Genomic DNA, 25,588 nt, shown 5'->3' with positions numbered 1-25,588 from the left:
GACAATGCTGGCAACGCAACATGTCCAGAGTCACACATTCGGGGAAGGCAGCGGCGACAGTGCCGCGGTGGGCGCGATGGCTGGAGCTCATCCTTTCCTTCCTGGCAAGTGTATGTGTTCTATTCGCCTTCACAAGACTGGATGTGTCTATTCTTCACAGACCGATCAATCAACCCAGCGACTCGGCGCGAGGTCCATGGCCCCACGTGAAGCGTGGGTTCATCGTGCCAATGTTTGACAGCATGCTTCCCATTGGCATTTCACTGATCCAAGAGTTGCGGCGAATGGGAAACCGCGATCTCGTGCAAGTGTACCATTGCTTAGCGGAACTGTCGCCGCTGTCGCTGCGACTACTGCATCGCGCCGACGCGTACGTCGAGGTAGTGGACGTGTGCGCGGATTTCGTGGCGCAAGACAAGTTCACGTGGACCGAAGCACGGCGTTTCCGTAACTTCTTCATCAAGCCACTGGCGCTCGTCCACACCCGTCTCGAGGAAGTCATCTTGCTGGACGCGGATGACATCTTGTTTATCGATCCCGCCACATTGTGGGACGTCGACGCGTACAAGGCAACGGGAACCATGTTCTTCTACGATCGGGAGATCGTTGAGGACACGTTCATGCGGCTCAAGTACACGCATGTGGACCCGACGACCAACAATGTCGTTGATGAGAACACGTTGCAACAAATGTTTCGCCTGTTCGAGTTCGACCGGTTTGGGCTGCGCCGACCAATTGGACCGTCACCTCGCACGGCGTCATCCCTCGTGTACACGAACCAAAGTGCCCACGAACAAGACTCGAGCATTGTCGTCGTGGATAAGCGGCGCCATCCGCGGGCCATGGACGTGCTGTGGTTCCTCATCACGAACTGGCGCTTTCGATTCCCCAAGTACTCGTGGGGAGACAAAGAGAACTTTTGGCTTGCGTACGAGCTGAGCCAGTCGCCGTATTCGTTCTCGCCGCATGCAGCCACTGCCGCAGGGTATGTATAGTTGGTTTGTCGTTGCTGACGGTGTGGATGTCGCATAGCGTCGTGCAGCCCCACGATCCCTTGACAGTATGCGGCGAAATCGCCCACTATTTCCCCACGTCACCCAACACGACGCTCTTGCATATCAATGGCAACGCTCTGATCAATCCATACACCAAGACGAATGCAATCAACGGGTACGACAAGGCGTTCCGGCCGTCTAAGCTCGACCTCTTGGTGCGATCCGTTCCCACTCACGTCGCGCCCCCACGTGTCCGGAGTCCAACACCCATCGTCCAGCCCAACGCATCATGCCCACAAGAATGCCTCTACCAACGAGGAGTGCAGCTCATGACGAAGGCACAGCAGCAGGCGTTGGTGCGCCGCATCCACGACACATTTGCCGTTGCAGCGCAAGTGGATGCCCACGCCCCATTGTTGTCGCAATCGACCCTGCTTATCGCAGTTGCAATCATGTGCACGGTGGTTTTCGGTGCTGCGCAGTATCGATCGATCGCTCGATGAGCATGTGGATCATTCACATGGCATCCACACGACGCGTCGAATGGCACAAAGATGACAGATTGATGGATTGCTGGTTACGTTGGTGAACATGGAATATCGCCTTCTCATGAGTTGGCAAGCCGTGTGGTTCTACAAATTATATTTACATGACGTCCAACAGAGGGACGTAAGGATGTCCAAGAAGCGTCCAAGGGGGGGCGGGCGTCCTTGGCCTCTGCGCCTGGGGCATTTATGCAATTTGTTGATGAGTCGGGGAAAAATGAGTGCACGTGTGGCCAAACGATTGCTGGTTTGAACCGCACGATTGGCGTGCTATTTCGTATGGGCACTTTGCGCCATAAGTACAATATTTGGCTCATTGAAACTGTCTTGAAACAGCTCCCGACTGTCGCGATGGCGGAGGAAGGAATCGCAGAAGGATGCGTTGGTTTGGACCCTGAGCTCGCTGACGAGCTGTCTCGGGCCGAAGCAGTTGTCTCCATCCTTCTCTCCCGACTGCACTGTGACCCCGTGTCAGTGGACTCTGCGGTGTGGCCTCTGCACAACTGGGAGAGCTTGCTTTGGGCCCTCTCGCACCAAGCTCGCCATGGATCGTGCGACGACTGCCGTGGCCAACCCGACTACGAAAATTTTTCGGCAGCGTCCAGTGAGTCGTCACCCAACGTCAATTCGTTCGGTGCTATCTTGGCCTTTCCTGATAGAAATGCACAGTGCTCGCCCGTGGTATGCGTCATGCTGTGCTGGCCGGCTCGGACGTGACAGCTACATGTGCGCCCAGTGTGTGCTGCGTGAGTCAACTCATTGCGATGTATTCAGGAAAAAGTGGGAATTGCTGGGCGCAATGGCCCCGGGAGACGCTGCCGCGAAGTACCTGGATATCGTCAGCGATGTCTTGCCTGGATGGGACGCAACTCCCGGGCCGGACGTAGCTCTTCTCGTACGCTGTCACATAATCTTTCCACTTTATTCAAAGTGGCACTGCCATGTAGGCCGAATGGACTGCCGACGCGTCGTCGTACTGCTGTTCGAACTGCGGCGAGGGCTTCACGTTGCTCAATCGACGGCATCACGTACGTTTCGAAGAAGGTAGCTCGTTGATGCGAGCCCGTCTTTACCAGTGTCGTCGCTGCTCCAAGCTTGTGTGCGCGCCGTGTTCGTCCACACGGCTCGCCTTGCGTCTCTTTCCTGGCCAGCCGCTCAAAATCCAGCGTGTTTGCAACGGATGCGTCTCGACGATGAACCCACAAGTTCGTTCGACGCTGGAGAAAGGACTGCCGCTACCGCCATCGTCATACACTTCGGAGTCGGGTCAAGCCACAACAGAATCTCGCACGGCCACAGTGCTTTCAGTTGAGAGTGCCGAGGGCGACCCATCGCCACAAGACGATGCGGTGTCACGTACCACGCACGCAGGTCAGCATGTGACGTTGTCAGACAAGACTGCGTGGGAACGGCTGGAAATTGTGAATGTAGGAATGAAAGCTGTGCCCAAGCAAAGCTTGATCAAACGGGGATATGTTGAACGGATGGTAGCGCGACGTTTCTTGCTCTTGTCTCCCCTCTAGTCGCCGCCTCTTTGTCTAGATTGGATCTCGCTTTCAAAAGCGATGGGAGAAGTTCTTTCTCGTGTTGCTCGTTCGGAAAGGATCGGTTGGGATATACACGCACGAAGACGACATGGCGCCGATGGAAGTCTACAAGTTGGCAGGTTACTCGATCCGAGTCAAAAGCGAAAAGCGACGGCCGCATCAATTCAAGGTGCGCCGACACGCGTCTCCCGCCGGCTGACCTTCGCGTAGGTGGAGCATCCAATCCTCACGCCCATGCGCCTCTGCGTCACTTCTCTCCGCGAGATGAACGAGTGGATCACGGCGTTCTCGCAGGCGATTGACGCGTCCAATGCGTCCGAATTGCTGCGCGGGTGATGCGAAAACGTAGCGAAACGAATTCGACAATATGATTGGTTGGCTACCTTTTGCGTGGACCAATCAAATCACTGATCGCGGCGGACATGATCGCGCCGACAAATGCAGGTAGGCCGCGCACGATGGGGAGAGCCAAAAGGAGCACTGCGAAATTGCAACACGGCGGCGACAATCGATGCTTCATGGGTTATCATTCGGGCTTCGCATGAGGCTGGAGACTCGCTTTTCATGTTGGCACCAGGTGGACAATTAAGGACGTGGACATAGGGTTGGAAGGGACAGGATTAGTGTTTGCTTGTCGACATCCAAGTCATCGCACATCCAAGGTGGATATGCATGGATGCCTAGCTGACACCACGAGGGCAAGTTGAGATGTGTGGAATGATTGCCTTGGAGTAAACTAGGTTGTCGAGTCATGACTATTACGAGAGCACAGTTCGATTGGGATGTTAAAGCACTGGGGTTTCCCATCAAAACTGTCCAGTGCTGCATTCCTCTAATTACAACTTCTTAGGATACATATACAAAGCATAGTTTAAATATTGCTCCAAAAAGATGGGGCGCTGGATGCTTCGTCACCGGCACTTACTCCATATAACACGGTGGGCAGTTGACCACGCCCGAGAAAAACTCGACTGTCTGGTTGCCTGATGTGACGAGGACGCGACCGGTCGGTGTTCGGCCATATTCGTACGAAGTCAGTTCAACAGGAGTCGGAACAGTCGGGACAATCGTGTAGCCGTGCGTTTCCAGGTAAAATTCATCTTCGTCATGGTGGTGCGACTTCCTCGGGGACGAGTTGTGGTAGGGCATGTACGGACGTGGTTGTTGCGAATAGCTATACACGGGAGACGTTCGTTGCCGCAGGTGCGAATCATCTTGCATCGAGTACGGGTTGTACGCTTGCATGCCGTGGATCGTCTGGGAATACATGCTGGGACTGCGGCCGCGGTCAAAATTTGGAATGAAGAATTGTTGGCGAGCTGAACCTCACCCGACATTATATGACGATTTGTATGGGCATTCATGGACGAAGCATGAAAAATAAAAAAAAGCGCAGAAAAATTCCGATATTTAAAACCCGCTATCGTCGGTCGATACAAATGTCAAGTACTGTGGGACTCAGGCACTGGCTTTCCCGCAGCAGACGTCGGGAACCAGTTTCGACCAATCCGCATCGAGAGATTTAGAATGAGCCAATCAAATCGCTTCAATCCGCAAGACGCCGCAACGTTGGGCAGGTGTCGAATTCCATGCGAACGTGGATTGGCTGGAATTTTATGGAATGGTATAAAGTTGACTTGAATTCAGTAAGATCATGAATTGAATTGCAATCGACTCAGAAAAAGCCAGCATGCCGCCATATTATAATGGCCCCCCTCGCCTAAGTTTCCATATAATTTTATACAATTTGCCGAATCTTTTCCAACACACAGCAGCATGCAATTCGAACGTCAACCAGATGCCTCCTGACTCTGCCGCCCGAGCAGAGTCCCGCGCCGCCTCACTGCCGCTGGTCTGCTGATCCAACGTGCGAGAGAGGGCGGACAACGCGGCAGATAGTCTCGCCTACAGCGGCAAGTGAGGAGAGGTGTCGGTTGCACAAGCGGTGGGTGCACGGTCTTTGAGCGGCAAGCATTTGTTCTGACACGGACGCGTGAGTTACAGCAACTCAGCATAAACGACGACGGGTGCAGGGCCTGGATTGGCGGGTTGGTGGGACGACATGATGATGGAGGTGACGAACACACGACTCCACGATCAGCACAACCCACCCTCCTCCACCCTGGTCGAGAACACTGGGAGCAGAGGCACGACGGTGTTCTGCAGCGACAACGAGGGTTGTGCAACAAAGAGGCGGTCTTGAGAGTTGGAATCGACGATCGCGGGAACGGGGGTGGGCATGCGCCGGCGAGGAGGTACATCGCTCATGATGCGCCATTGATGACGAGTATATCTCACTCGGCGCGAAAAGATCGCGGGAGCGATGAAAACCGCCGGCCAAGTGTGCTGCGCCACGGGGGCAGACAAGTTCTCCACAACACAAAACCCGCCCTCGACCATGCACGAGTTCCTCGAGGACACACCTCGACGGCACGAACACCCGAGGAATTCGTCCACTGTGCACTACGATATGATCCAGCATGTCGTGAAGTTCCTGAGAGCGTCAATTGGAATGCTCCGTCGACCCACAGGATGCCTTGACCAAGAGCAGCGGGCAAAACGCCGCAGGAACTAGCGGCTCTATAGAAGATGAAGGAGGTGCGCGCCACGTGCAGACGTCTGTCCCCTGATGGAGATGCGAGGGAGTGGAGGACGGAGTTATTCAAAAGCGTAGTTTGGATGGACGGTCAGGAACCGATCTTGGGTCTCGTCGTCTTCGTCGACGACCTGGAGAAACCCATCCTTGATGAGTTTCTCCACCACAGACAAGATCATCTTGCGTTCCATGGCGAGTTGGTGCTCCGAGTTGATATCCTGTAACGCCAGGTACCACGTCACAACTTCTCCTTGGAGGACGCCACACGTCGAGAACTCGTCCGCGTTGCTTTGGGTTTGCTTGAATGCTTCCATTTCATCCTCCTTGTCTCGGATGAAGCGCGACACGGCTTTTTGAATCCACGCAAACCGCTCGAACGTTATGGACGACCCGCTGCCGTCAATGTCGACTTGGTTTTGGTGCACACCCGCGTCGACGGAATTCGCGGCGGCCACGTCTTCCGTGGATGTCGCGGCGGGCAACTGCGGCACGTCCAAGTCAATGTTTTGTGTGTCCACGTGGATGATCGACTTGTTCAGCAACCGATACGCTTCCTGAACATGCTCAACCTGCACGGTTTCGTCCAAATCGATGCGGGCCAGCGCCTCCGACAGCCGGATCATTGACTCGAGCTGGCGCACCGTTATTCGGTACGCAATGTTGCTCTGGCCGTTGCTGCTCACGTCGTTTTCACGGAGCTTGCGGTAGCACGCGACCATCATGCGCTTGGCGTCCGGAGCAATGACGGGGTTCAACGTCCGCGCAAACTTGATGTACTTTTGCAATGCTTCCTCCGGGTACGCTTGTTCTGGTTGCGCATGGACCTGGAGCTAAATGTACCGTGTGTCAGGCGCGAGAGGCACACAAAGCTGCGAGGCGCGTCGGCTATCTTGGTGGCATACCTCGGGCGGCTTGTGCAGATTTACAATGTGCTGGGCGATCTTTTCGTCCGCGACTTCGTTGCACTCGTCCAGAATCTACCGCAGCCCACGACGCATTTCGTTGAAAACCGTGCATGTTTTCACCACCAATCGCACCACAAAGAACAAGTCGAACCGCGACATGATCGGCGCCGAGATATTGACGTTGTACTTGAGCGTCTACGATGCACTCAGGCAAAAGTGCCCCACGACAAACACCGTGGGATACCTTGGTTTTGTCGTACCGGCCGTTCTGAGGGTTCGCCGCCGCCAGAATCGACGTGCGGGCGTTCAGAGTGGCTTGAATCCCGGCTTTCGTGATCGAGATGGTCTGTTGCTCCATGGCTTCGTGGATTGCGACTTGGTCCATCGGGTCCATCTTGTCGAATTCGTCGATGCAGCAAATGCCATTATCCGACAGCATCAAGGCACCGGCCTCGACGCAGTATTCGCCCGTGTCGGGGTCACGACTCACGCTTGCCGTCAACCCTGCCGCAGAGCTCACTTTCCCACTCGTATAGATTGCTCGCGGAAGGAACTGGACAATGTACTTGAGGAACTGCGACTTGGCGGTCGACGGATCTCCCTGCGACCAACCCAAATGTCGGACGCAGACGTAAACTAGGAGCACTCACCACAATGCAAATGTTAATGTCCCCACGCAGTTTGATCCCTTCGTTTGTGGTCTTGTGCACGCCGCCAAACAGCATGAGCAGAATGCCCTTGCGAATTTCGTCGTGGCCGTATACAGACGGACACAGCGACTTGGCCATTTTCATGTACCGGTCCGAGTCGGCCTTCATCAGTCGAATCGACTCGAGTTCTTCCTCGGAAAAGTCGTTTTCGGTCTCCTCGCCCATTTCTGATCGAATCGAGACCCGGTCAAATCGCTGCGCCATGGTCTATGCATCGTTGGCGTTACATGCACACACCCCTGAGTGCCGCAACCTGCACAGAGCACGCCAAGAACGCCGTCTTGTACGTCAGTTCTTTGACCCCTGTCGCTTTCAGCCCACGCACACCCTCGCCTTCCATGCCGTGGGCACTGTTCTCGCCTATGGGGGGTTTGATTCAAGCCAAGATGACCTCGCAGGTTAGAGTACCGCCACGCCTGGCTGCCACGACATTCTCTCCGCCATTTTTCCCGAACCGAGACACGTCCGGAACAACGATCAAAGCACCGGTAAACACGACCCTGTCGCCGGCTTTTGCTTGTTCGACGTTTTCGTGCCGCAAGATGACGTCGATCGACCGAGGCATGGACCCCGCGGGGATTTCGTCGCTGTTTTCTTGAACACGCACTTTTTGCCAATCGACAAACACACTCTTTTCAGGATGCAACTGCGACGGATGCAAACTCATCATTGTACGAACTGAAAACATTGAACGTCATGTGGCGTACCTCCCATTGACTGGTGTTGCCGCAAAACGGATTCGCACACTTCTTGGGCTCCATGTATCGGAACTGCTGCTCGACACCTTCGACGACGCCCCCACATTCGATGCACGTGAACGCCCCAAAAAGTAACTCTGGTCGCACTTCACTAGTCCGTGTCGCGGTACCGCTGAAACTATTCATCTTGCCGATTTCCTGCATCCGCAGTTGCCGAATCTTCCGAACCATTGTGAAGTTGTAAAAACACACAAACGTCTCACGTCCTGTAGCGCAAAACTCCGCTGCAGCCTGTCGCAATGGAATCTCCCATCGCAAGTACGCAGCTGCGAGAGCTTGTGCCAAGTCTACGTCGGAGGCAAACAACCTTGAGTAGTCGACAAACAACGACGACGTTTCTGTTTGTCGCATGAGTTCCGCCTGCTGCTCGTACGACACCTCGCTCCTCAGATGGTTGAGAAATCGCATCTTGACAACCTCGGCAGTCTCGTCGACGACGAGAGGTATCCGCTGGGCTTGCGGTGCTGGCGCTGCGCGCCCCGCCATATTTCCGCCCTTGTATTTGAAAATGACAACTCCAGACAGTTCCCATAAAAAATATTTATGATTTGGTAATGTGAACTTGATTCTACTAACAACGATGACAAAACATTATTTAATTGCTGAAAGTAGAGTAAAATATGTTCACAGGTACTAAGCTTGCAAACAGTATGGTTCCCAATTTCCCGCGTGAAGGCACCGTTTCCGGATGTAATCTAAGACATTTGAAAATTGTGAACATATCCGATTCTAACGCATGAGCAAATGACCACGTCAGTGGCCCAGCGGTGCCCTCACACCGTGAGCACTGGCGCAGGCATCGCAATGGACAGCATAACATTGTGCTCATGCACCCTCGAAGGTACATCTTTCGAGATCCATCATCCCATCATCCCAGGAATTCAGGTGGGTACATGTGAGTTGTTCAAACTCGCGTGCCTGCAGCAGACTCATGTCAAGAGACTAAACATCATGGAGGGCGGCGGCGGCATTTGCCTTCACCATTGCCACAAACGAAACAACGAATACAATCGTAAAATCTCAAATATATATATAAATGTACAATGGTCCAAGCCAACGTGCCGCGCGCCCCAACCGCCAAAGGGAATCCGATCGAGAGAGCAAAACCCACCAACTTCATTTACATCAAAAATAAGTTGCACATTCTCTGCTCTCCGCATTCCCTTGTTTGGTTGGTTTGCTTGGTTCCCTATTCTTCCGACTGATGCGCTTCCAACACCGCCAACGCCTCCGCGATCTTCGAGTCCAACGCGTCGGGCGACTCCAACAAATGCAACAACTCGCCGTTGTCCATTTCGAGCAACATGCCCGTGATTTTGCCCGCCAATTCCGGTTGGGAGCGGTGGATCAACGGGAACAAGCGTTCGCCAATCATGTTCTTTTGGATGCTCGGCGACGCAGCCGCCAACGCCGCAGACGTCAACGGTTCCAACGTGGGCACACCAGCGACCACCGGCGCGGCAGGAGGCATTTGTTCCTGCAGAGACGGTTGGTTGCGAGCGTTGGCCGTGTACTTGAAGTTGTTGCGGTTGTTTTGACGAGGGCCGTTAGGGTTTCCCGGTTGGCCTTGAGGAGGACCAGCCATTTGGCCAGGAGGACCTTGCGGGCGACGACCACGAGGTTGGCGTTGTTGGCCGCCTTGCGCAGGCATACCGTACTGGGGCATGCCGTAGCCGCCAGGACCACCGGGAACACCGGGCTGGCGGTAAGGCATAGGGCCGCGAGGAATACCTCCACGGGGCATCATCTGTTGAGGGTACACAAACCCATGGCGTGCTTGGGGCGGCAATTGGTTGGGTTGCGCGTAGAACATGGGAGCTGCGCCGTACATGGGCGGCTGATGTTGCATGGGCAAGCCACGACCAACAACCATACCGGTGGCGCGCTGTTGAGCATGTTGAGCTTCCAATTGAGCGCGGCGAACTTCCTTGCGCTGGGCCAAAGCGACATAAATGGGCTTGCCGTTGAGGAGTTTGCCGTTCATGTCAGTCACGGCCTTCGTGGCTTCTTCCGGGGTGGCAAAGCACACGAAGCCGAAACCACGCGAGGTACCGGCAGGGTCGCGCATGATGCGGGCGCTCGTGATCGTGCCGACCGCTGCAAACGCTTCGCGCAAATCGTCGTCGTTAAGTTGGTCGTCCAAGTTCTTGACGTACAAGTTGACGCCTTGGTACTTGTTGATGCGTTCCATTTTTAACGCTTCAAACTTGTGACGGAGTTCACGCTCGCGTTCGCTGCGCTTTTGAGCCTTGCCAACGTACAATTCAATGTCGGCACCGTTGTCGTCCTTAGCCACGGGCTTGCCGTTGAGCTTGTCGGTGGCTTGACGGGCAGATTCGGGCTCTTCGAAGTTCACGAAACCAAAGCCGCGGTTCGAGTCCGACGTCGAGTCCTTCATCACGACGCACGACGAGATAGCACCAAAGGGTTCGAATTCCTTGCGCAACGTAGCATCGTCCCAAGTTTGGGGAATGTTCTTCACGTAGCAGTTGGTCCAGTCCGAGTCGGCAGGGCGGTTTTCGCGCTTTTGGAAGTGGCCGACGAAAACTTCGGTGCCAGCAATCAACATGCCGTTGATCTTTTCGATAGCCGATTGAGCGGCTTCGTTGGTCTCGTAGTGCACGTATCCGTACCCCTTCGAGTTTCCGTTCAAGTCGTATGCGACCTTGCACGACAAAATGTTGCCGAACAGGGAAAACGTGTCGTACAACGCCTTGTTGTCAATCGACGTGTCGAGGTTTTTGACAAAGATGTTGCCGACGCCCGATTTACGCAACGAGGGGTCACGTTGAGACCACATGATGCGGCACGGCACGCTCTTGATGCTCGTGTAGTTCATCGTGTCCAACGCACGTTCGGCGTCGCTCACGTTGTGGAAGTTGACGTACGCGTAGCCCAACGACCGACGGGTGACCGCATCACGGCACACACGGATCGACGCCACGGGGCCGACGGCGTTGAAAATCTCAAACAACAACGCCTACAACCCGTTTCGTCCTGTTCGTTCATCAACGGTCAATCCTACCTCCGTCACTTCGGGGTGGATGTCGCCGACGTACAACGACGCGGTGTGGAACGACTGGGCAGGGGCAGCAGGCGTGTTGGTGGCAACGGGGCTCGACGGGGTCGCGGCGGCGGCAGAGCTCATGGTTGTTGGGTGATTTTTCTGTTTTTTTATGAAGGAAGAGGAGGTAGACCAATCTTCGGCGACGAAGAAAGCAAACCAAAAAACGGGAATGACACGGCGGAAGCGTGGAATTTCCGTTGGCGGCGCTGCACCAGTCAAAAAACCCGTCGCTCCGGTTCCCCACCACCCTCAAACGGACCAATCAGACGCGCCGAATGCCAACTATCCGCCAATCACAGGGCATGTTGACGGAGACGACCTCTGACAAGTGATACTCGCCGCCGCGCACCGCGGCATGGTGATGTGGGGCGGCGGAGATTCCCTCTATAATTCAATACGACCCCAACGTCCCCACACTCATTTGGACAAAAGGACGGGGAACGCGGCGAGGCGGCGCAGGACCGACGGACGCACACATGCGAGTGTGTGTGTGTGCATGCACCTCCAGTGGAACAGGGACAGGTCGCGGTCGGCTCGTTTGAACAGGTGCAGGTTGAAGTTGAAGCGATGGAATGACACAGCAGGTTGAGCGGCCCCTGCGACGACAGCCCGATCTTTGTGCAGGAGTCGCGGATGGGGATGAGGTTGGTTTGCAAGAGGCTGCGCCGCACGTAGGGTTGGGAGCGGTTCCATGAAGAGTGGCAGGGAATTTCGTGGAATGCAACCTTGACAGGACGATAATCGAATGACGTTGATGGGGGCTACCATCGCCGTTGCAGCATTGTTAGGTTTCTCATGGAGTGGTGCATGCTAATCGGTCAACAATGTCAGCTTCCAGCGGAGGAGGTGGAGATCCTCGCATCTGACGCGGCATGTCAACAAGCTTGAACGCTCACTGTACCAAGTCACCGGACGAACGTGGGGAGACTTGGTTTTCGTGTTGTGCGTGTTGGAACAATTGTTGGCAAAGGTCGTAGCCCGCTCAAAATCACTCGTCCTGTCCAGTGGGAGGCCGTAGTTACTGATGTGTGCTAGATGGACTCACTTGCTCCGACGCCGCGTCGGCGCTGTTCATCGCAGCGAGCTGCCGCTCGTCGACTACTGTAGACCGGCATTGGACGCCCATCAAACGACGATGCCAACGATTCATCTGTATGATTGGTTAAAAAACTCACGTATCTAGATATGTGATTGGCTATTGCAGAAGAATTCTTTCCCTCCATCTTTCAAGTCTTTTTTGCGATCATGTCCATCGAGTACTCCTGCGGCTGTGGGCGGCAGTACCCGCTGGCTGAACTGTACTGGAGTGACACGTGCAAGAAGATCGTGTGTCCATGGCCGACGTGCTCCCTGCAGGAGATCGACTCGTACTTTTGTCGCTTCCAGATGGACAACCTGCCGTCCAAGGAAGCGGCAACATACAAAAACCGGTCGGCACGGACGTTTGCATGTCCCGACTGCAAGAGCACGTTGCAAACTATCAAACACGACAAATACATGTTCTTTTGCGCCCACTGTCGGTGGGATTCGGACTCGATCCAGTTGACCGATGAAGACCCGGACACGTTGATGATGGTTGCGAACACACGAGAGCGAGAAGAGCACGTGTTCGACGTCCTGCTGTCGCACTACCAACAGAAAGCGGCGCAAACCTCAGGACCCCATCACACGGGAACACGTTCCACATCCAAGCGCTCGGTCACCACTGTGTCGTCGTCGAGGTATCGTCCTTCCTTCACAAATCTCTCCACCGTAATCTCGTGTGTGCCTAGATTCCTCAAGCAATCCCTTGCCAATCGCAAGCAATCTGTGCTCCAGCGCAACTGGAAGATGGAAGACCTTGAGATGAAGCTGAAGGAGACGTTGTCGACGGCGGCTTCAGCAGTCGATGCCACTCTCGTCGAAAAGTGTCGGCTGAAAGTCCCGCAACACGAGCGCTTCCACAGCGTCGATGCCGTCAAGGCGGCACAGACACACGATATGGCAGTCGTGTCTACGTTGGCCCAGAGGAATCTGTGCACGCCATTGTTGCAGTCGCGGGACGTGTCGGCGCTCTTCCCGTCGCGACCAGATTTGCGCGTCAAGCGTTCGTGGCGGTAATGACGTCACAACACAATCGTGTGTGTATGAACAAGGCGATGTAGATGTGTGGAAAGCATGGCAAGCGGCGCCCCCGGCATCCTGGTGAAGCCCCAAATCAATCCGATGACTGGCGACAGTTCTATGGTAGTCGCGGCGTCGTGGTGGAAGAAGGCGTCGCTCGCCATTCACGTGGTCCCGTCCATTACGATTCGGCGCCTGTGGGAACTCAACGCATCAAGTCCGAACGATGCTGTGGCGTGGTTGCTCGTGGAGAATCCGCTCGAAGAGGACGTGGTGCTAGTGGTGAAGAGCATCGATGGTAACGCAAGGGTGCCGACAGCACCGATACGAGTGGGCGGGTACGAAGACCCAAACTTGATCGACATCACTGGCGCCGACATCATCAAATTCATTGGTACGCGGAAGAGTTTTTGCACACAGGAGCTGACTGCGATGTGCTGTCTAGATATGGCGGATGCAGACACGTCGGCAGTCCTTGTCTCGCGAAACTACGCCAAGATCAAGCTGGAAACATCGATAGACTTTGTGGCATCCAGGTCGCCCCTGGAACTCGACATCCACGTGCATGATGCGTCGGCGGTCGACGGAAGCAGCGCCGAGAGTGACGTGTCGGCGATGCCATTATTATGTCGGTTTGTTGTCGCGCTGGATATCCCAGTGGCAGATTCGCCACGAGGATAACGGATGGAGTTGACAATGTTAACGGAGAGATTACGACGAGGATTCCAAGAAGAGGCGAATGCGCTCCAGCATGTCCGCCTTGACGGAGTCCGGCACGGATGCTAATGACACGATTCAGTGCATGGACGTCAGATAACCTACGACACGTACATCTTCCTTTCGGGGTGATTTCTTCCACGAGATCGTCGACCGTGATTTGATCGATACCCTTTGTCTTGATGAGGTCTACATGCGTTGGAAGGGTCACTGCAGCTGGTGGACGCGGACGTGCCCGTACCCTTGCAATACATGCGCATTTCATCGCGCCACCCGCATTCGATGAGCTTATGACGCAGGATCTCCTTCAACCTGCGCACACAGGTCATTCACACCAGTGGAACGAATGAAACGCGTTCTCTCACCGTTCTTTCTCGCCAGATTCGATGAGCTTCTGATTGATCGTCTCCTTTACCTGCTCATCTCGCAGTTTCTGCTGGCTATACGCCCTACACGTGGGAGACATCGCTTGATGGCACACGCACATGCGGAAGGGGGGCGACGTACTCGGACATGGTACGTCGGCTGATGTGGTGATGCAAGGTGCCAAAGGTCGGCACAAAATTAACCGGATGACCGGATACACTTCACGTTAGTACACCCTCACCTTGCATCGATGCTTCCAAAAGGTCATTCTGTATCAAGGCGGGAACAACGACAAGATCCCACACATGAGAAAGGATGCATTGCTTGCTCGAGGCAGGATGCCAGAAATGGTTTCCTGTGATAGTAGTGCTTGGGAAATTGGTTGTGCGTACTTGCGTGGGGTAGATTGTAGCCCACATGCAAAAACTAGATGAGGAGGTTCAAAAGACCATTGAATTGGGTGCAATATGGACTCAAATTGAGGCGTTGACGTTGGACAGCGGCACGGAGGTTGGTTGCTGACGATATGTTCGCCGCTTTGGGCGTCGCTCAATTGACTGTTGACGACATCTAAATTTGAAAATATGAACTTTTTTTTTCGGAATTGTCAAATACTACGAACATTTAGAATTGGACAGAGGAAGTACCACTTACTATTCACGCTAGTAGAGAGAAATCATCGATTTAAGGTACATTGGCAGTGTGCAAAAGATTTTCAACTGCGTGACGGTTGGCGACACCACTGCACTCGATGATCAAGGCATCGAGCAAGCCCCACGCCGTTGGCTGCTTCCAAGCATGACGATGGGTACATGACGTGCGTCTTCTTTAGGCCAAGGCTGCGCCAAAGAACGCGATGGACATGAAGAAGCGGCGGTGGCTCCTGGAAACGTATTTGGACTCGCGAGACTATACTGGCGCCATGACGCTGTTACGATTTCAAGCCAAGCATGGAGAACGGTCGCGACTCAACACGCTTTGGACAGCTTACTGCCTCTTCCACATGGGCGAATACATGCAAGCACTGCGACATTACGAAGAAGTGCTGGTGCGTACAAGTTCTCAGCTGCGATCGTGTGACGTTACTGCCATAGAAACGAGACGAAGAGGAGCGCTGTGCAGACCCGAGTCAGTCCAACCCCGTCATGATCAACATCGCGTGCTGCTACCTCTACCTGCGTGTTCGTGGACCACGCCGTCCACACCACCGCCACAACGTTGTCGTTGTAGTACTTTGACTTGGCCAAGAACGCCCTGGCACAAGTGATCGAACCGGACGCTGCCATGGCTGATGCGCAACAGCGCCTTCGTCTGCTGCTAGCACAGCGAACCAAAGACACGGGCGCCATCCATTCCTTGCTATACGAGCAGTCTTCAACCGTCTCGAGTCAGCTCGCGTCTGCCGCTGTCCTGTTTCACGAGCGCAACTTCCAGGGTGTATGACTGCATGTCGTCCTCTCGTTCGAGAGCAGTGGGAGCATTTTGATAACGGGGAGTCATTCCATTAGGCCGTGGATATTTACAAGCGGCTCCTCGCACGGCACGAGAGCCATGCTGCGGTGCATGTGTACCTGGCCATGTGCTACTACCACCTCGAGTACTATGACATATCGTCCGAGATGCTCGCCACGTACTTGTCTGCCGTCGACGCGCACAGCATGGTCGCCAGGAACCTTGCCGCGTGCAACACGTTCCATTTGGTCGACGGGATGTCAGCAGAGAAGTCGTTGAATTTGCGAGGCGACCAGCGGGGGGTGGGTTGATCTCGCTATAGTTTCTCGATTGGCGTGGACATATCGGATGATGGGTCGTAGGCAGCAGGCCATGCGTTGGTGGAGCACAACTTAGTCGTGTTTCGAGACGGCGAACTTGCGCTGAGGCTCTGGCCAGCCTTGGTTGACACTGTGGCCGAAGCACAACTCAACCTGGCGCTGTTTCATATCAAGCACGACAAATTTGACAAGGCATACGACATGCTGGACGCTTTTGAGCCTGCCCAGCCGATTGAGTACATTGTGAAAGGTTTGAAATTGTTTCGCCCATCCATGGCCATCGTGCCGCTTCAGCAGTAGCTGACACGATCCATCATGTAGCGATTGTGCACATGTGGATGGGCCAGCAACAAGCAGAGGGAGTCAGCCAGGTCCACCGAGGGGCCATCACCCCAAACAACGAGCACTTGTTTCTGAGCGAGAAATACTTTGAAACGGTGGGAGCCGCCTCAACCGAGTGCGACACGATCCGTGGCCGTCAAGCCATGGCGTCCCTGTACTTGCTTCGAAAGGAGGTACATCATCCAGCGACTCGGCCACCGACTTGCTGTTCATGCGTTTGGGCATGTCGAATCACTGCGTAGTTTGCGACGGCGCTTGTGTACTTGAAATCGATTGCGATGTACCATGTGCACGACGACACATTCAATTGGAACTATGGCGTCGCGCTGGCTGCGACGGGCGGGTTCTCTGTACGTCGAGCTCGATGGACCATCGACAAAAGCTGAGGGGGCATGCATGGACGTCTCTAGGAAGGCGAGAACGTCTTAGGCCAAGTCCAAAACCCCCAGTGGAGACAAGAGTACACATACCTGGCATGGCTCGCGCGGTGCCACATTCGGTCCATCAAGCAGTCTCAATTGGCGTGGGACCTCTACCTCAAAGTGAAAAACTCGACCGACGCTCTCCAGCTGCTCAAACTCATCGCGAATGAGTACTACTTGGTATGTTTTCGTGGCGCATGCCGACCGCCCATTGCCATCAACGCATGAGCGCGTAGATGGCCGATTACTTTTACGCAGCCAAGGCGTTCGACGTGCTGGAACGGGTGGACCCCGACCCTGAATTCTGGGAAGCAAAGCGGGGGGCGTGCATCGGGTACTTTCACAAGGCAAGTCTTCCTGCGGTTACCATACAGCGGGCCATGCTGAATGGATGCATATGACCTAGGCCGTGGCCGGCAAATGCGACGCCACCAAGTTGCTGGACGTCCTGGCCATGCTCGAAGCATCCAAGCACCATCAGGGCAAAGTTATTGCACGGACGCTGCGGGCGTACTGCGAGTCCGCGCACTTGATTTGATGAACAAAAGGGATTCAAGACGGGTTCTTACAATTGCTACATCCACAGCATGAGCAACTACCCCCATGTCTTGGTGGTGCCTAGCGCGTGCTGAAGCTGTTTCTTGGACACGTTAAACAACGCTTCAAAGATCCAATACCGCGTCATTTGCGACGCCAGCAACGCGATCGCCACTTCGTCGTCGCGGTCGTCGAGATGGGCCATTTGTCGCGGACACTGGCAAGTCCCGACGTGCGCTATTGCAGACGCCACGGGGGCAGCCACGTACGCCTGAATCCAGTCTTCCACGCACGCTGCCCCTTTCAAGTAGACTCCTTCCAGCCGTCGAAACGAAACGTGGCTGACGTCGCCAGAGTTCCACCTGGTGAAGATCGCGGCAATGTGGTGCTGGTCCAAGTCGATACTGGGTCGGGTTGGGATGGCGACGGGGGACACAAACGGGGCGAAGGGCACCTCGACATGAGTCTCTTGCTTCGATTCAAGACGTGTGACCTCGTCTGGAACGGTGCACTGGATCACGCAGCCCTTCAATAGCGCGGACCGGCTCACAAGCTCCGTAGCTTCAGCCACCCACGCCCGCACGAGCAAGTTGGCCAAAAGAAAAACTTCAAGCGAAAAGTCTTGAAAGCTCGAGTCTTTCTCGAATTGGACTCCAGTCTCGTCGCTCGCACTGGCGGTATGGGTGGCTGCAGTGCCCACCATTTGTGTGGTGGACCGTGTTGGAAGGAAATGTTTCGGTCGTGGGTCGTCGTCTAAAGCGGTGGACGCCACGACCGACGTGCCTCCATCGCCCGCCAAAGGATTCGCATTTGTAAGGAGCCGAGTGGATGTAAGCGATGGATTTTGAGTCGCCTCGACGGCCGCGTCGACGACGTTCATGGATGCCTCGGCTACCCACGCACGTACGAGCAGATTTGCCAACAAGACGATCTCCAATGTCATGTCGTGCCCCACTTCGCCGTCGGTGGCGATCGTGTCAGGTAATCTGGGTGAGAGTGGTGGCTTGGTAGCTGTATGACTCACAACGTCACCATGGAGGCCATCGTGTGGTGACGGCGGTCGCTTGGGCTGTTTTGGTTCGAGTTGATGCAAGCCCTCGGGCGACGTCGTGGGCGGTGGCAAGTCACAGGTCGTTGTAGAGTCCAGGACTCGTTGCATGGCGTCCGAAGTCCATGCCCGCACGAAGAGATTGGCAAGAAGCACGAGTTCCAACGGTACGTTGTCGGCGGCAGATGCGCGAGAGGCTTCAACCTCGATGGGACGACAAGGACAGCAAGTCGCAGTGGAGGACTCGACCATGTCGAATGCACAGGGATGGTTGGTGTCGGGGAGAGCGTTGGGGGCTGGCGTCGAGGCCGCGACTGGCTCACTGGGAGGGGTTGCGTCCATGATGCGCAGCATGGCTTCGGCTGTCCAGGCGCGGACGAGAAGGTTGGCCAGCAACACAGCTTCCATGGACCCATGAGCCTCAGTTGATGTACCAGTTTCGAAGGCGCCGTCGCGTTCCTCGTCGTCGCCGACTGTCCATGTTTCATGTCCGCATGGTGGATCGATCTCGGATGCTAACGCGTTATAGCCATCGACGACAGGGAAGGAGTCGCTGGTCAGCACAGTCTCGCAGGAAGTGCCGGCAGAGCACATGACGCGGAGCACGGCTTCTCCCATCCACGCGCGAACGAGGAGGTTCGACAGCAGCACTTCTTCCAACGACACATCGTCGTTCGATCCATCCGATCGGTTGGTCCATGGACAGTCGGCTGCCACCGGGACAAATTTACTGCACGTTGGTCCATCCAAATGACGTTCACGGCCGTCACTCGCGGCAGACCCGATGCTGTTGACCGTTGTCTTGTGCGCCGACCCGTCGGGTTGACACCGCTCCACAATGTTTCGAATCGCGTCGGATGTCCAAGCACGCACCAGCAAGCTCGCAAGCAGCGCGACTTCCAACGACTCGTCACTCGTGCTGTCGAGTCGGTCGTCGCGGGATAGAGCTGTCGACTCGGGGACCTTGGTGGTGTCGATGAATCGAATGGAACGTGGTTCATCGCCCAGGCCGTGGAGGGACACGTCGTCCACCACTTCGTGGTCAGGATGCAGCGACGAGAACTCAACAATTTTGTCCACGGCCTCGTACAACCACAGCCGCACGAGGTGGCCCGTGAAAACAGAGACGGCAACAGGTCGGTCCTCCAGCACAACGTCGGCGCCGTCGTCCATCGTCGCGTCATCGGTACCCACGAGCGCCATCGCCGTGTCATGGATCATGGGTGCCTGCGCGGATTTCGAAAGGGCCAAGTCCACCACACAAAGCAAGCACTCGTACACCCAACCATGGACCAATTGCTTGGCCATCATCGAGATGGCAACCGTGCCGTCGACAGCGTCGTACGCGCTGACTCTACCAGTTTCACTGGGTCCGACACCGTCGACACCCATACCATGGAGCATCTCGTTCGCTTGCCCACGTGGCGATGATGGTGACGAGGTAGCCGAGACATGGCCGTTTGAGCGACAGGTTGAAAAGCGAAGGACCTCGTCCATGGTCAAGTACACCCACCCTGCGACGAGCTGAGATGCCAAGAGCGATACCCGAACGAGGGGCGTCTTCCCTTCAGCAGCCGCTGTGAAGTCGCACGAGTCGACGTGGCGTAGCTCCCCCTCGTCAAAGAACAGGATTGGGGGGATGCTGGTCGCAGAATTGCCTTGGCAACGGATGCCATCGTCCACTACGACGACGTTTGCCATGGACGGCGTGAGCGCAAGGGGCGGCAGCAACGCGTCCGTGACATTCAGAACGGCTTCCAATATCCACGCCTTGGTGACTCGATCTGCAACAAGGGCCACGAGAACGGGGCAGTTCTCGTCATTCCCGTCGCACGCGTTCTGGTCATCTGGCTGCAGGTACGCGACACAGCTAGGCTCGCTCTTCTGTGGAAGGGCGACACGTTCGCCGGAGTTGGCTGCGACTTGAGCAAGTCGCGCTTGTTCGACTGGTTGTGTCTTAAAGAGCACAACATTCTCAAGTGTTTGAAAGATCCACGATTGCACGAGCTGACCAGCCAGCACGGAGGCTGCCACAGACAGACCCGTGGCGTGTGGCTCCGCCATCGTCACCTTGTCGACTTCACCACATACCTTGAGTCGTGGGGGTGGTGCCATAGGCCCATTGTCTACAGCGAGGCCAGCGCACCTCCGAGCGATTGCGCCGTAAAGCCACGACTGAATCAATTGGTGAGCCAGTATCGACACATAAACGCTCACTTTGTCGCTTGACAGGTCGTCGTGAAGGGAGACTTCTCGTGGTACCGACGCGTGGGAGGTACAACGGGGGCTCGAATCGTCCACACAAAAGTCATCGTCTGCATCGGCTTCGTGGATGGCATCGACGGGCGCCGTGCACGCGAGTGGCAGCGCGCTCATGTCTCCTTCGTCGATAAAGTCGTCATCGCGGGCGTACTCTTTGTCGGGGCTCCCCCCGACGACCAGTCGATTCTGCGACAAGCGATCGACCGTGTCAACGATCCAAACCGTCACGAGGCGGCTGGCCAGCAAACTCAAGTGGACGCTGTGGCGTTGTTCATCTTGGCTTGTGTCAACCCTGGCGGACGCGACGTTGGCCCCATGTGTCGACTTGTTTTGGGAAACGGGTGGTGGAGAAAGCTCGTGGTGAACGTCATGCCGAGTCGTTGAAACGAGCGAGATGTTTGCCAGGGTTTCGTAAATCCATGCTTGTACGAGGCGCTGGGCCATCACGGACGATGCCACACTCAGGTCATGCTGACATGATTCAACAGCCTGTCGTTCGATCGCTTCCCCTGCACCCCGTGCAATGCAACCAAGAGGACTACCGCCGAGTGGACGACCAGCACTCGTGCTTTGTCGTTCGATTGTCTCGTATATCCAGCACTGGACCAGTTGCGCGGCCATGAACGGCACAGAAACATACACGACGACGGCGTCGTCGTCTAGCAAGCCGACTGGCGCCTGTGGCGTCGAGAGAATCGTCTTGGACAACAACAGGGCAGGGCTTGCATGGCTGTCAAGTGGCTTGACCGATTGCATCATACTATTGACACAGGCAAATAGCCACCCACGCACGAGTTGGCTCGCCACCATCGACACTTGCACGGAGAGGGCTTCAGCTTGGTCGGCTTGGACAGAGCGATCAAGATGTTGTTCGTTCGGCTTCCCATGACGCGTCTCGTTCAGCTCGATGGAATCGTCGGCTCTGTCGTCTTCAAAACGAGGCTCCTTCACGTCCACTTGTCGTCCGTTCGATGCGCGCGCTGTGCGGTACACCAATCGATCCAACGCATCGTGGGTCCAACTTCGGACGAGCTGGCTTGCCGTTCTGGCAGTCCAAACACACACGTCGTCTTGGTTAGACCCGTATGCCGACCTCGAATTGCCCGTTCCTGACGTGGCATCGACGACGCTGCATGCAACGGCATCGATTCCGGTTTGTTCGAGCTTCTCCAGCTCTTGTTGCTGACACGGAAACGCCGCGGACACGTCTTGGGCGGGCTGGCACGATTCTTCCAGGGCGATCCCGCACATAGGACGAAGCGTGGGGGAAACGACCTCGGCCTTCGACACCATGCGCTCCACCGAGTCGTAGAGCCACATGTCCACAAGCTGTTTGGCAATTCGAGCCATCGCCACGGTATAGTCTTCCATGGCCGTGGGCAGGAGGGTCTGAATCGCAGGGGCTTCAGGTATCCTCGGCTCCCCGTCTCCATCGTTTAGCTCCAGAGTTGTAACATTCTGTTGGGCACAGTCGTGCTGGGACAGGATCCGATCCTGCGCGCCAAAGCTCCACCCCCGAACAAGCTGCCCAGCAAGGAGGGAGACTAGAACTGAGACGTCGTCAGTTGTGTGCATCCCGGCGGCGCCACGAGCCTCTTGTGATGACTGCGGGGCCTTCGTAGAGGACAACTCCCTTGGATGCTGGGAGACATCAATTGTCTGGACATCCACGCGAGCCCGGTGGATGAGCGGATCGCAAACTCGAACGATTCCATCGTACAACCATGAACGAGCGAGTTGACATGCCAGCAGCGAGACCTCGACGTCATGACCGGCTTCGGTATCGAGGACGACACCAACGTTTAGTGATTGAACCGGACTTGGGCTGCATCCTGGTAATGGGATGCCAGCATTTTCCAACCCGACAAAAGTATTGGCCGGCGTCATTGGCAAAAATCGCCGACCGGACGGAGGAGCCTTTGCCATGGCCTCACCGAGAATCGAGTCCAGCATGGCAGGATCTAGGTGGACGGGCGCTGCGTCTTCGTCGTGGCAGGGCAGGTGGACCACGCATGGCTTGGCGACAAAGATTGGGTCGACCTGGCGAGACCTTGCTTCCTCTGCATGGAGCGGGTCCTCGTGTCGGGGAAGCTCCATTAGCGGGTGGGTGAGTGGCACACCGCCAGCAGAGTCCGACGCAGGTGCTTGGGTCATATCACCGGCCATCTCAGACAACGCCAGAGGCGTGTTGGAGGGACCGTCAAGCAGGCGGTGGTCGGGAGGCCCATTCGTTCGAGATGTCGCAACGAAGGACGATTCGTCCGCCACGGACGACTGGCAGACATCGGCAAGATCACTCAACAAAGGAGCTTGTTGCTCGGAGGAGAGCTTCGCAGTCATGGAGTCGTTCTTCTTTTCTGGGGGTGGTCGTTGGTGGATTGAAGGGGCTGTGGCACGTTTCACTAGATGTGGGTACTCTCCAGTCGAGTCATACACCACGGGACTACGACGACCGGATGTCCCCACAGCATGCCGAAATCGAAACACGCTAGCCCCGTTGCCGGCGGGAGCTGCGGGGGCGAATTTGCGGTGACTTGGACGGACAGGGCTCGTCGGTTGGGAAGGGTTTTCCAATGGGTCGCCCCACGCGTGCTCCACGACGACTTTGGGCGTAGCTAGCCGGGGAGACACCCCGACACTGCTGGATCGCGCGGGCGGTGCTTTCGCAGCCACCGTGACGTCGATGGCCGCGTTGCTGGTCTGCCTTGTGGACACGTTGGTTTTCTGCGCGTCGTTCACCGACCGTCCGCCTTTCTTGGCTTGGGGCGATGCTCCACTGGTTTGTCTTTTCTTTGGGGACGATGCGGGGGGAGCGTCTATCGCTGGGGCCAAGAATACTTTCGGTGCGGTCGTCGGAGCGTGCTTTGAAGAAGGTTTGGCTGGTCTGGAAGGTCGCTTTGCATCTGCCTCGTGCTTTCCATCGCCCGATGCGAAATGTCCGAGCAAAGGCAAGTTCGGGTCGGACGGACTCGGGCGAAAGCGATTCGTGGCATGGCGAAGAACGTCCGAGTCGCCAGGCAGGTGCTGTTTGCACGGCGCACCCCCATACGCAGCGATGACCTTGTTTTCCTGGACCATGTGGCTCTCGGTAATCTGGACGGCGGCTTGAATGTCTCTGTGAGGAGGGATTGCTGACACGATAGGCAATTGGACGTCGAGCACGACGCGGTCGGTCGCGCGGGCTTTCGTTTTGGAGCCTTTCGGTGGGCGATGGGTGCCTGCAAAGGACGATGTCGAGTGTTTTGCACGGACAGGTATGCAAGGAACGCGACCTTTCTTTGGGGATGGCGACGCCGCCTTGGCCAGTTGCTGGCACACCGTGTCCGAGTACTTGAGGATTCCTAGCCACGTGACTGTCATGCTACGAATCCAAGCACCCGGACGGCCACGTTTGCATCGTGCTCTACGCTGTCGGGGTCGCAACAGATGACGCTACCTGCATCGTTGGCGTATTTGACCATGGCCGACGACACGGTCGGGATTCCCCCCAGTTCCTCGACGACCTTGGTGACCACTCGGTCCATCGACATTAAACTACGGTCCAGTGTCATGGAGCACTTGCACACTTGGTGCCACGCACCACAAGATGAATGTGCTCACGGCGCAGCTTAGTTTTCGGCCATCGTCGTGGCGCAAACTTCCTCGAAGAATCGTCAACGACGCGTGCAGAAACATCCATTCGTCGTCGCCGGCAGTCAGCGACGCGTGCCGTATTTGGTGAATGGCGGTTTGCCCCCTTCGATCGCACACTTCGGCAAGAACTAGATGCGATGAATACCCCCCCGTCTGGTCAACACGAAAAGTGTACCAAGGCATGCGTAGATCGTGATTTGCGACGGATGCTGGTCGGTTTGGAAGACAAGGAGTCGAACAAGTAGGGGAAGGATGGCACACGACAGGAGGGCATCCACACTGCCAGGGGCTGCGTACTTGACAAACGGGAGCAAGGCACCACAAGCAGAGGCCTAGGCGTCCGCGCTGTGACTTTGTATTCGATCCATGGAAATTGACGAATGTGCGTGCAAGGCCACGTACCTGCAAGATTGTGTCGTTGGGGAAGCGGCGCAGCGCCTCGGCGATCACGGTCACCGCGCCATTCTCGACCAAAATGTGATTGCTCTCCATACAAACGCAACAGAGCTTGCGCATGAGCACAAACCCGTACGACTGAACAACGGCAACGGTGGCTTTTGCCCGAAGCATCGCCATGACGGTGAGCTCGCCACACGCGCGGTGCATATTCACGGCGCCCTCTCGATTCCGCAACAGTTTGAGAAGGGCAGAGAACGCATTTTTCTAAACAAACACCGTCAGGGCCCACGGCTCGTTCAAACTGTCGCGCGGTGAGGGGGAGTGTGCACAGCACGCACCACATAAAGCCCCGTGACGTGATCGAGGCAAAGCGAGTTCAAAATGTCCTCGACGGTCGTGGCTGTGCAAGCGCCGTCAGTAGCCTTGGCCTCGTCGATAATCGAGTCGGCATTCATGCGAATTGGAGCCGTTGGTCATCAGGTGGCAGTCCAAGTGGCAAGCGCGGTTTCGCAAGTATATCGTTTTTTCACGCTATTTATAATCGGCGAGAGGAACTTGCCCTCTTCCTGTGACGTTTCGGGAAGCGTGGGGAAAAAGTAGCGGGGGCGATCTTGACACCGATCGCCCAAGAGCAAGAGACCGCCCTCCATTCCAATGCTAGTTCCAACTCACAGGAAGACGAGGGGGGATGCTTGCTCCGTTGGGAGACCCTTGGTTTGTTCTCGCAAAGGTGGTCGATTCGATCGTGGAGATGTCACACGTGCGATTCACGCTTCCCCCTCCTCCGGACCATCCACGGCAGCGTACAAAGACCACGATTTGGTCGCAGCATACGCGACGGATGGAGCACTGGAACAACCCAAA

At 55.9% G+C, this 25,588-nt stretch overlaps 9 protein-coding genes across 13 annotated transcripts; 4 read left to right on the top strand and 5 right to left on the bottom strand.

Annotated features, from left to right (window-relative positions):
- Positions 1 to 1,649, top strand: H310_09892 (hypothetical protein). Its single transcript, XM_008876094.1, has 2 exons — positions 1 to 985; positions 1,033 to 1,649. Exons 1-2 carry the CDS (start codon positions 21 to 23, stop codon positions 1,496 to 1,498), a joined length of 1,431 nt encoding a protein of 476 aa, XP_008874316.1. The 5' UTR covers positions 1 to 20; the 3' UTR covers positions 1,499 to 1,649.
- Positions 1,650 to 1,819: 170 nt separating this feature from the next.
- On the top strand, positions 1,820 to 3,483 carry H310_09891 (hypothetical protein; the record flags this gene model as incomplete). Its single annotated transcript, XM_008876093.1, has 8 exons — positions 1,820 to 2,144; positions 2,200 to 2,266; positions 2,315 to 2,435; positions 2,488 to 2,568; positions 2,617 to 2,911; positions 2,972 to 3,027; positions 3,083 to 3,256; positions 3,298 to 3,483. 8 exons carry the CDS (start codon positions 1,820 to 1,822, stop codon positions 3,421 to 3,423), a joined length of 1,245 nt encoding a protein of 414 aa, XP_008874315.1. The 3' UTR covers positions 3,424 to 3,483.
- Positions 3,484 to 3,576: 93 nt separating this feature from the next.
- On the bottom strand, positions 3,577 to 4,493 carry H310_09890 (hypothetical protein). Its single transcript, XM_008876092.1, has one exon. The coding sequence runs from the start codon at positions 4,354 to 4,356 to the stop codon at positions 4,009 to 4,011; it is 348 nt and encodes a 115-aa protein (XP_008874314.1). The 5' UTR covers positions 4,357 to 4,493; the 3' UTR covers positions 3,577 to 4,008.
- A 357-nt stretch (positions 4,494 to 4,850) lies between these two features.
- On the bottom strand, positions 4,851 to 8,542 carry H310_09889 (hypothetical protein; the record flags this gene model as incomplete). Of its 3 annotated transcripts, XM_008876089.1 has the most annotated exons (8): positions 4,851 to 6,513; positions 6,586 to 6,660; positions 6,721 to 6,783; positions 6,833 to 7,189; positions 7,239 to 7,505; positions 7,552 to 7,658; positions 7,707 to 7,944; positions 8,006 to 8,542. In XM_008876089.1, 8 exons carry the CDS (start codon positions 8,540 to 8,542, stop codon positions 5,746 to 5,748), a joined length of 2,412 nt encoding a protein of 803 aa, XP_008874311.1. In that variant the 3' UTR covers positions 4,851 to 5,745. The 3 variants fall into 3 exon arrangements, with proteins under 3 accessions (XP_008874311.1, XP_008874313.1, XP_008874312.1); XM_008876091.1 differs by having other exon boundaries at positions 6,721 to 7,189; XM_008876090.1 differs by having other exon boundaries at positions 6,586 to 7,189.
- Positions 8,543 to 9,061: 519 nt separating this feature from the next.
- H310_09888 (hypothetical protein) lies at positions 9,062 to 11,318 on the bottom strand. The gene is made up of 2 exons (XM_008876088.1): positions 11,082 to 11,318; positions 9,062 to 11,036 (listed from the first exon to the last, which is right to left on the bottom strand). Exons 1-2 carry the CDS (start codon positions 11,202 to 11,204, stop codon positions 9,246 to 9,248), a joined length of 1,914 nt encoding a protein of 637 aa, XP_008874310.1. The 5' UTR covers positions 11,205 to 11,318; the 3' UTR covers positions 9,062 to 9,245.
- Positions 11,319 to 12,341: 1,023 nt separating this feature from the next.
- H310_09887 (hypothetical protein) lies at positions 12,342 to 14,108 on the top strand. Its single transcript, XM_008876087.1, has 4 exons — positions 12,342 to 12,844; positions 12,896 to 13,219; positions 13,268 to 13,620; positions 13,672 to 14,108. Exons 1-4 carry the CDS (start codon positions 12,369 to 12,371, stop codon positions 13,905 to 13,907), a joined length of 1,389 nt encoding a protein of 462 aa, XP_008874309.1. The 5' UTR covers positions 12,342 to 12,368; the 3' UTR covers positions 13,908 to 14,108.
- On the bottom strand, positions 13,822 to 14,501 carry H310_09886. 2 transcript variants are annotated; one of them, XM_008876086.1, is made up of 5 exons: positions 14,451 to 14,501; positions 14,309 to 14,392; positions 14,185 to 14,255; positions 14,058 to 14,132; positions 13,822 to 14,008 (listed from the first exon to the last, which is right to left on the bottom strand). In XM_008876086.1, the coding sequence occupies exons 1-5, from the start codon at positions 14,456 to 14,458 to the stop codon at positions 13,938 to 13,940; spliced, it is 309 nt and encodes a 102-aa protein (XP_008874308.1). In that variant the 5' UTR covers positions 14,459 to 14,501; the 3' UTR covers positions 13,822 to 13,937. The 2 variants fall into 2 exon arrangements, with proteins under 2 accessions (XP_008874308.1, XP_008874307.1); XM_008876085.1 differs by having other exon boundaries at positions 14,309 to 14,501.
- A 478-nt stretch (positions 14,502 to 14,979) lies between these two features.
- Positions 14,980 to 20,206, top strand: H310_09885. Of its 2 annotated transcripts, XM_008876083.1 has the most exons (11): positions 14,980 to 15,090; positions 15,142 to 15,357; positions 15,404 to 15,490; positions 15,540 to 15,746; positions 15,818 to 16,063; positions 16,124 to 16,331; positions 16,403 to 16,596; positions 16,666 to 16,773; positions 16,834 to 17,025; positions 17,082 to 17,192; positions 17,252 to 20,206. In XM_008876083.1, the coding sequence occupies exons 1-11, from the start codon at positions 15,061 to 15,063 to the stop codon at positions 17,381 to 17,383; spliced, it is 1,731 nt and encodes a 576-aa protein (XP_008874305.1). In that variant the 5' UTR covers positions 14,980 to 15,060; the 3' UTR covers positions 17,384 to 20,206. The 2 variants fall into 2 exon arrangements, with proteins under 2 accessions (XP_008874305.1, XP_008874306.1); XM_008876084.1 differs by lacking the exon at positions 17,252 to 20,206 and having other exon boundaries at positions 17,082 to 17,251.
- H310_09884 (hypothetical protein) lies at positions 17,441 to 25,229 on the bottom strand (the record flags this gene model as incomplete). Its single annotated transcript, XM_008876082.1, has 7 exons — positions 25,063 to 25,229; positions 24,728 to 24,988; positions 24,501 to 24,657; positions 24,273 to 24,453; positions 24,129 to 24,226; positions 23,965 to 24,033; positions 17,441 to 23,910 (listed from the first exon to the last, which is right to left on the bottom strand). The coding sequence occupies exons 1-7, from the start codon at positions 25,177 to 25,179 to the stop codon at positions 17,441 to 17,443; spliced, it is 7,353 nt and encodes a 2,450-aa protein (XP_008874304.1). The 5' UTR covers positions 25,180 to 25,229.
- Between the last annotated feature and the right edge of the window lie 359 nt (positions 25,230 to 25,588).

This window comes from Aphanomyces invadans (genome assembly GCF_000520115.1).
Source record: "Aphanomyces invadans strain NJM9701 unplaced genomic scaffold supercont1.23, whole genome shotgun sequence".
Taxonomy (NCBI): Eukaryota; Oomycota; class Saprolegniomycetes; order Saprolegniales; family Verrucalvaceae; genus Aphanomyces; species Aphanomyces invadans.
Note: the sequence above shows the minus strand (reverse complement) of the source record. Positions and strands in the feature narration are given on the sequence as shown.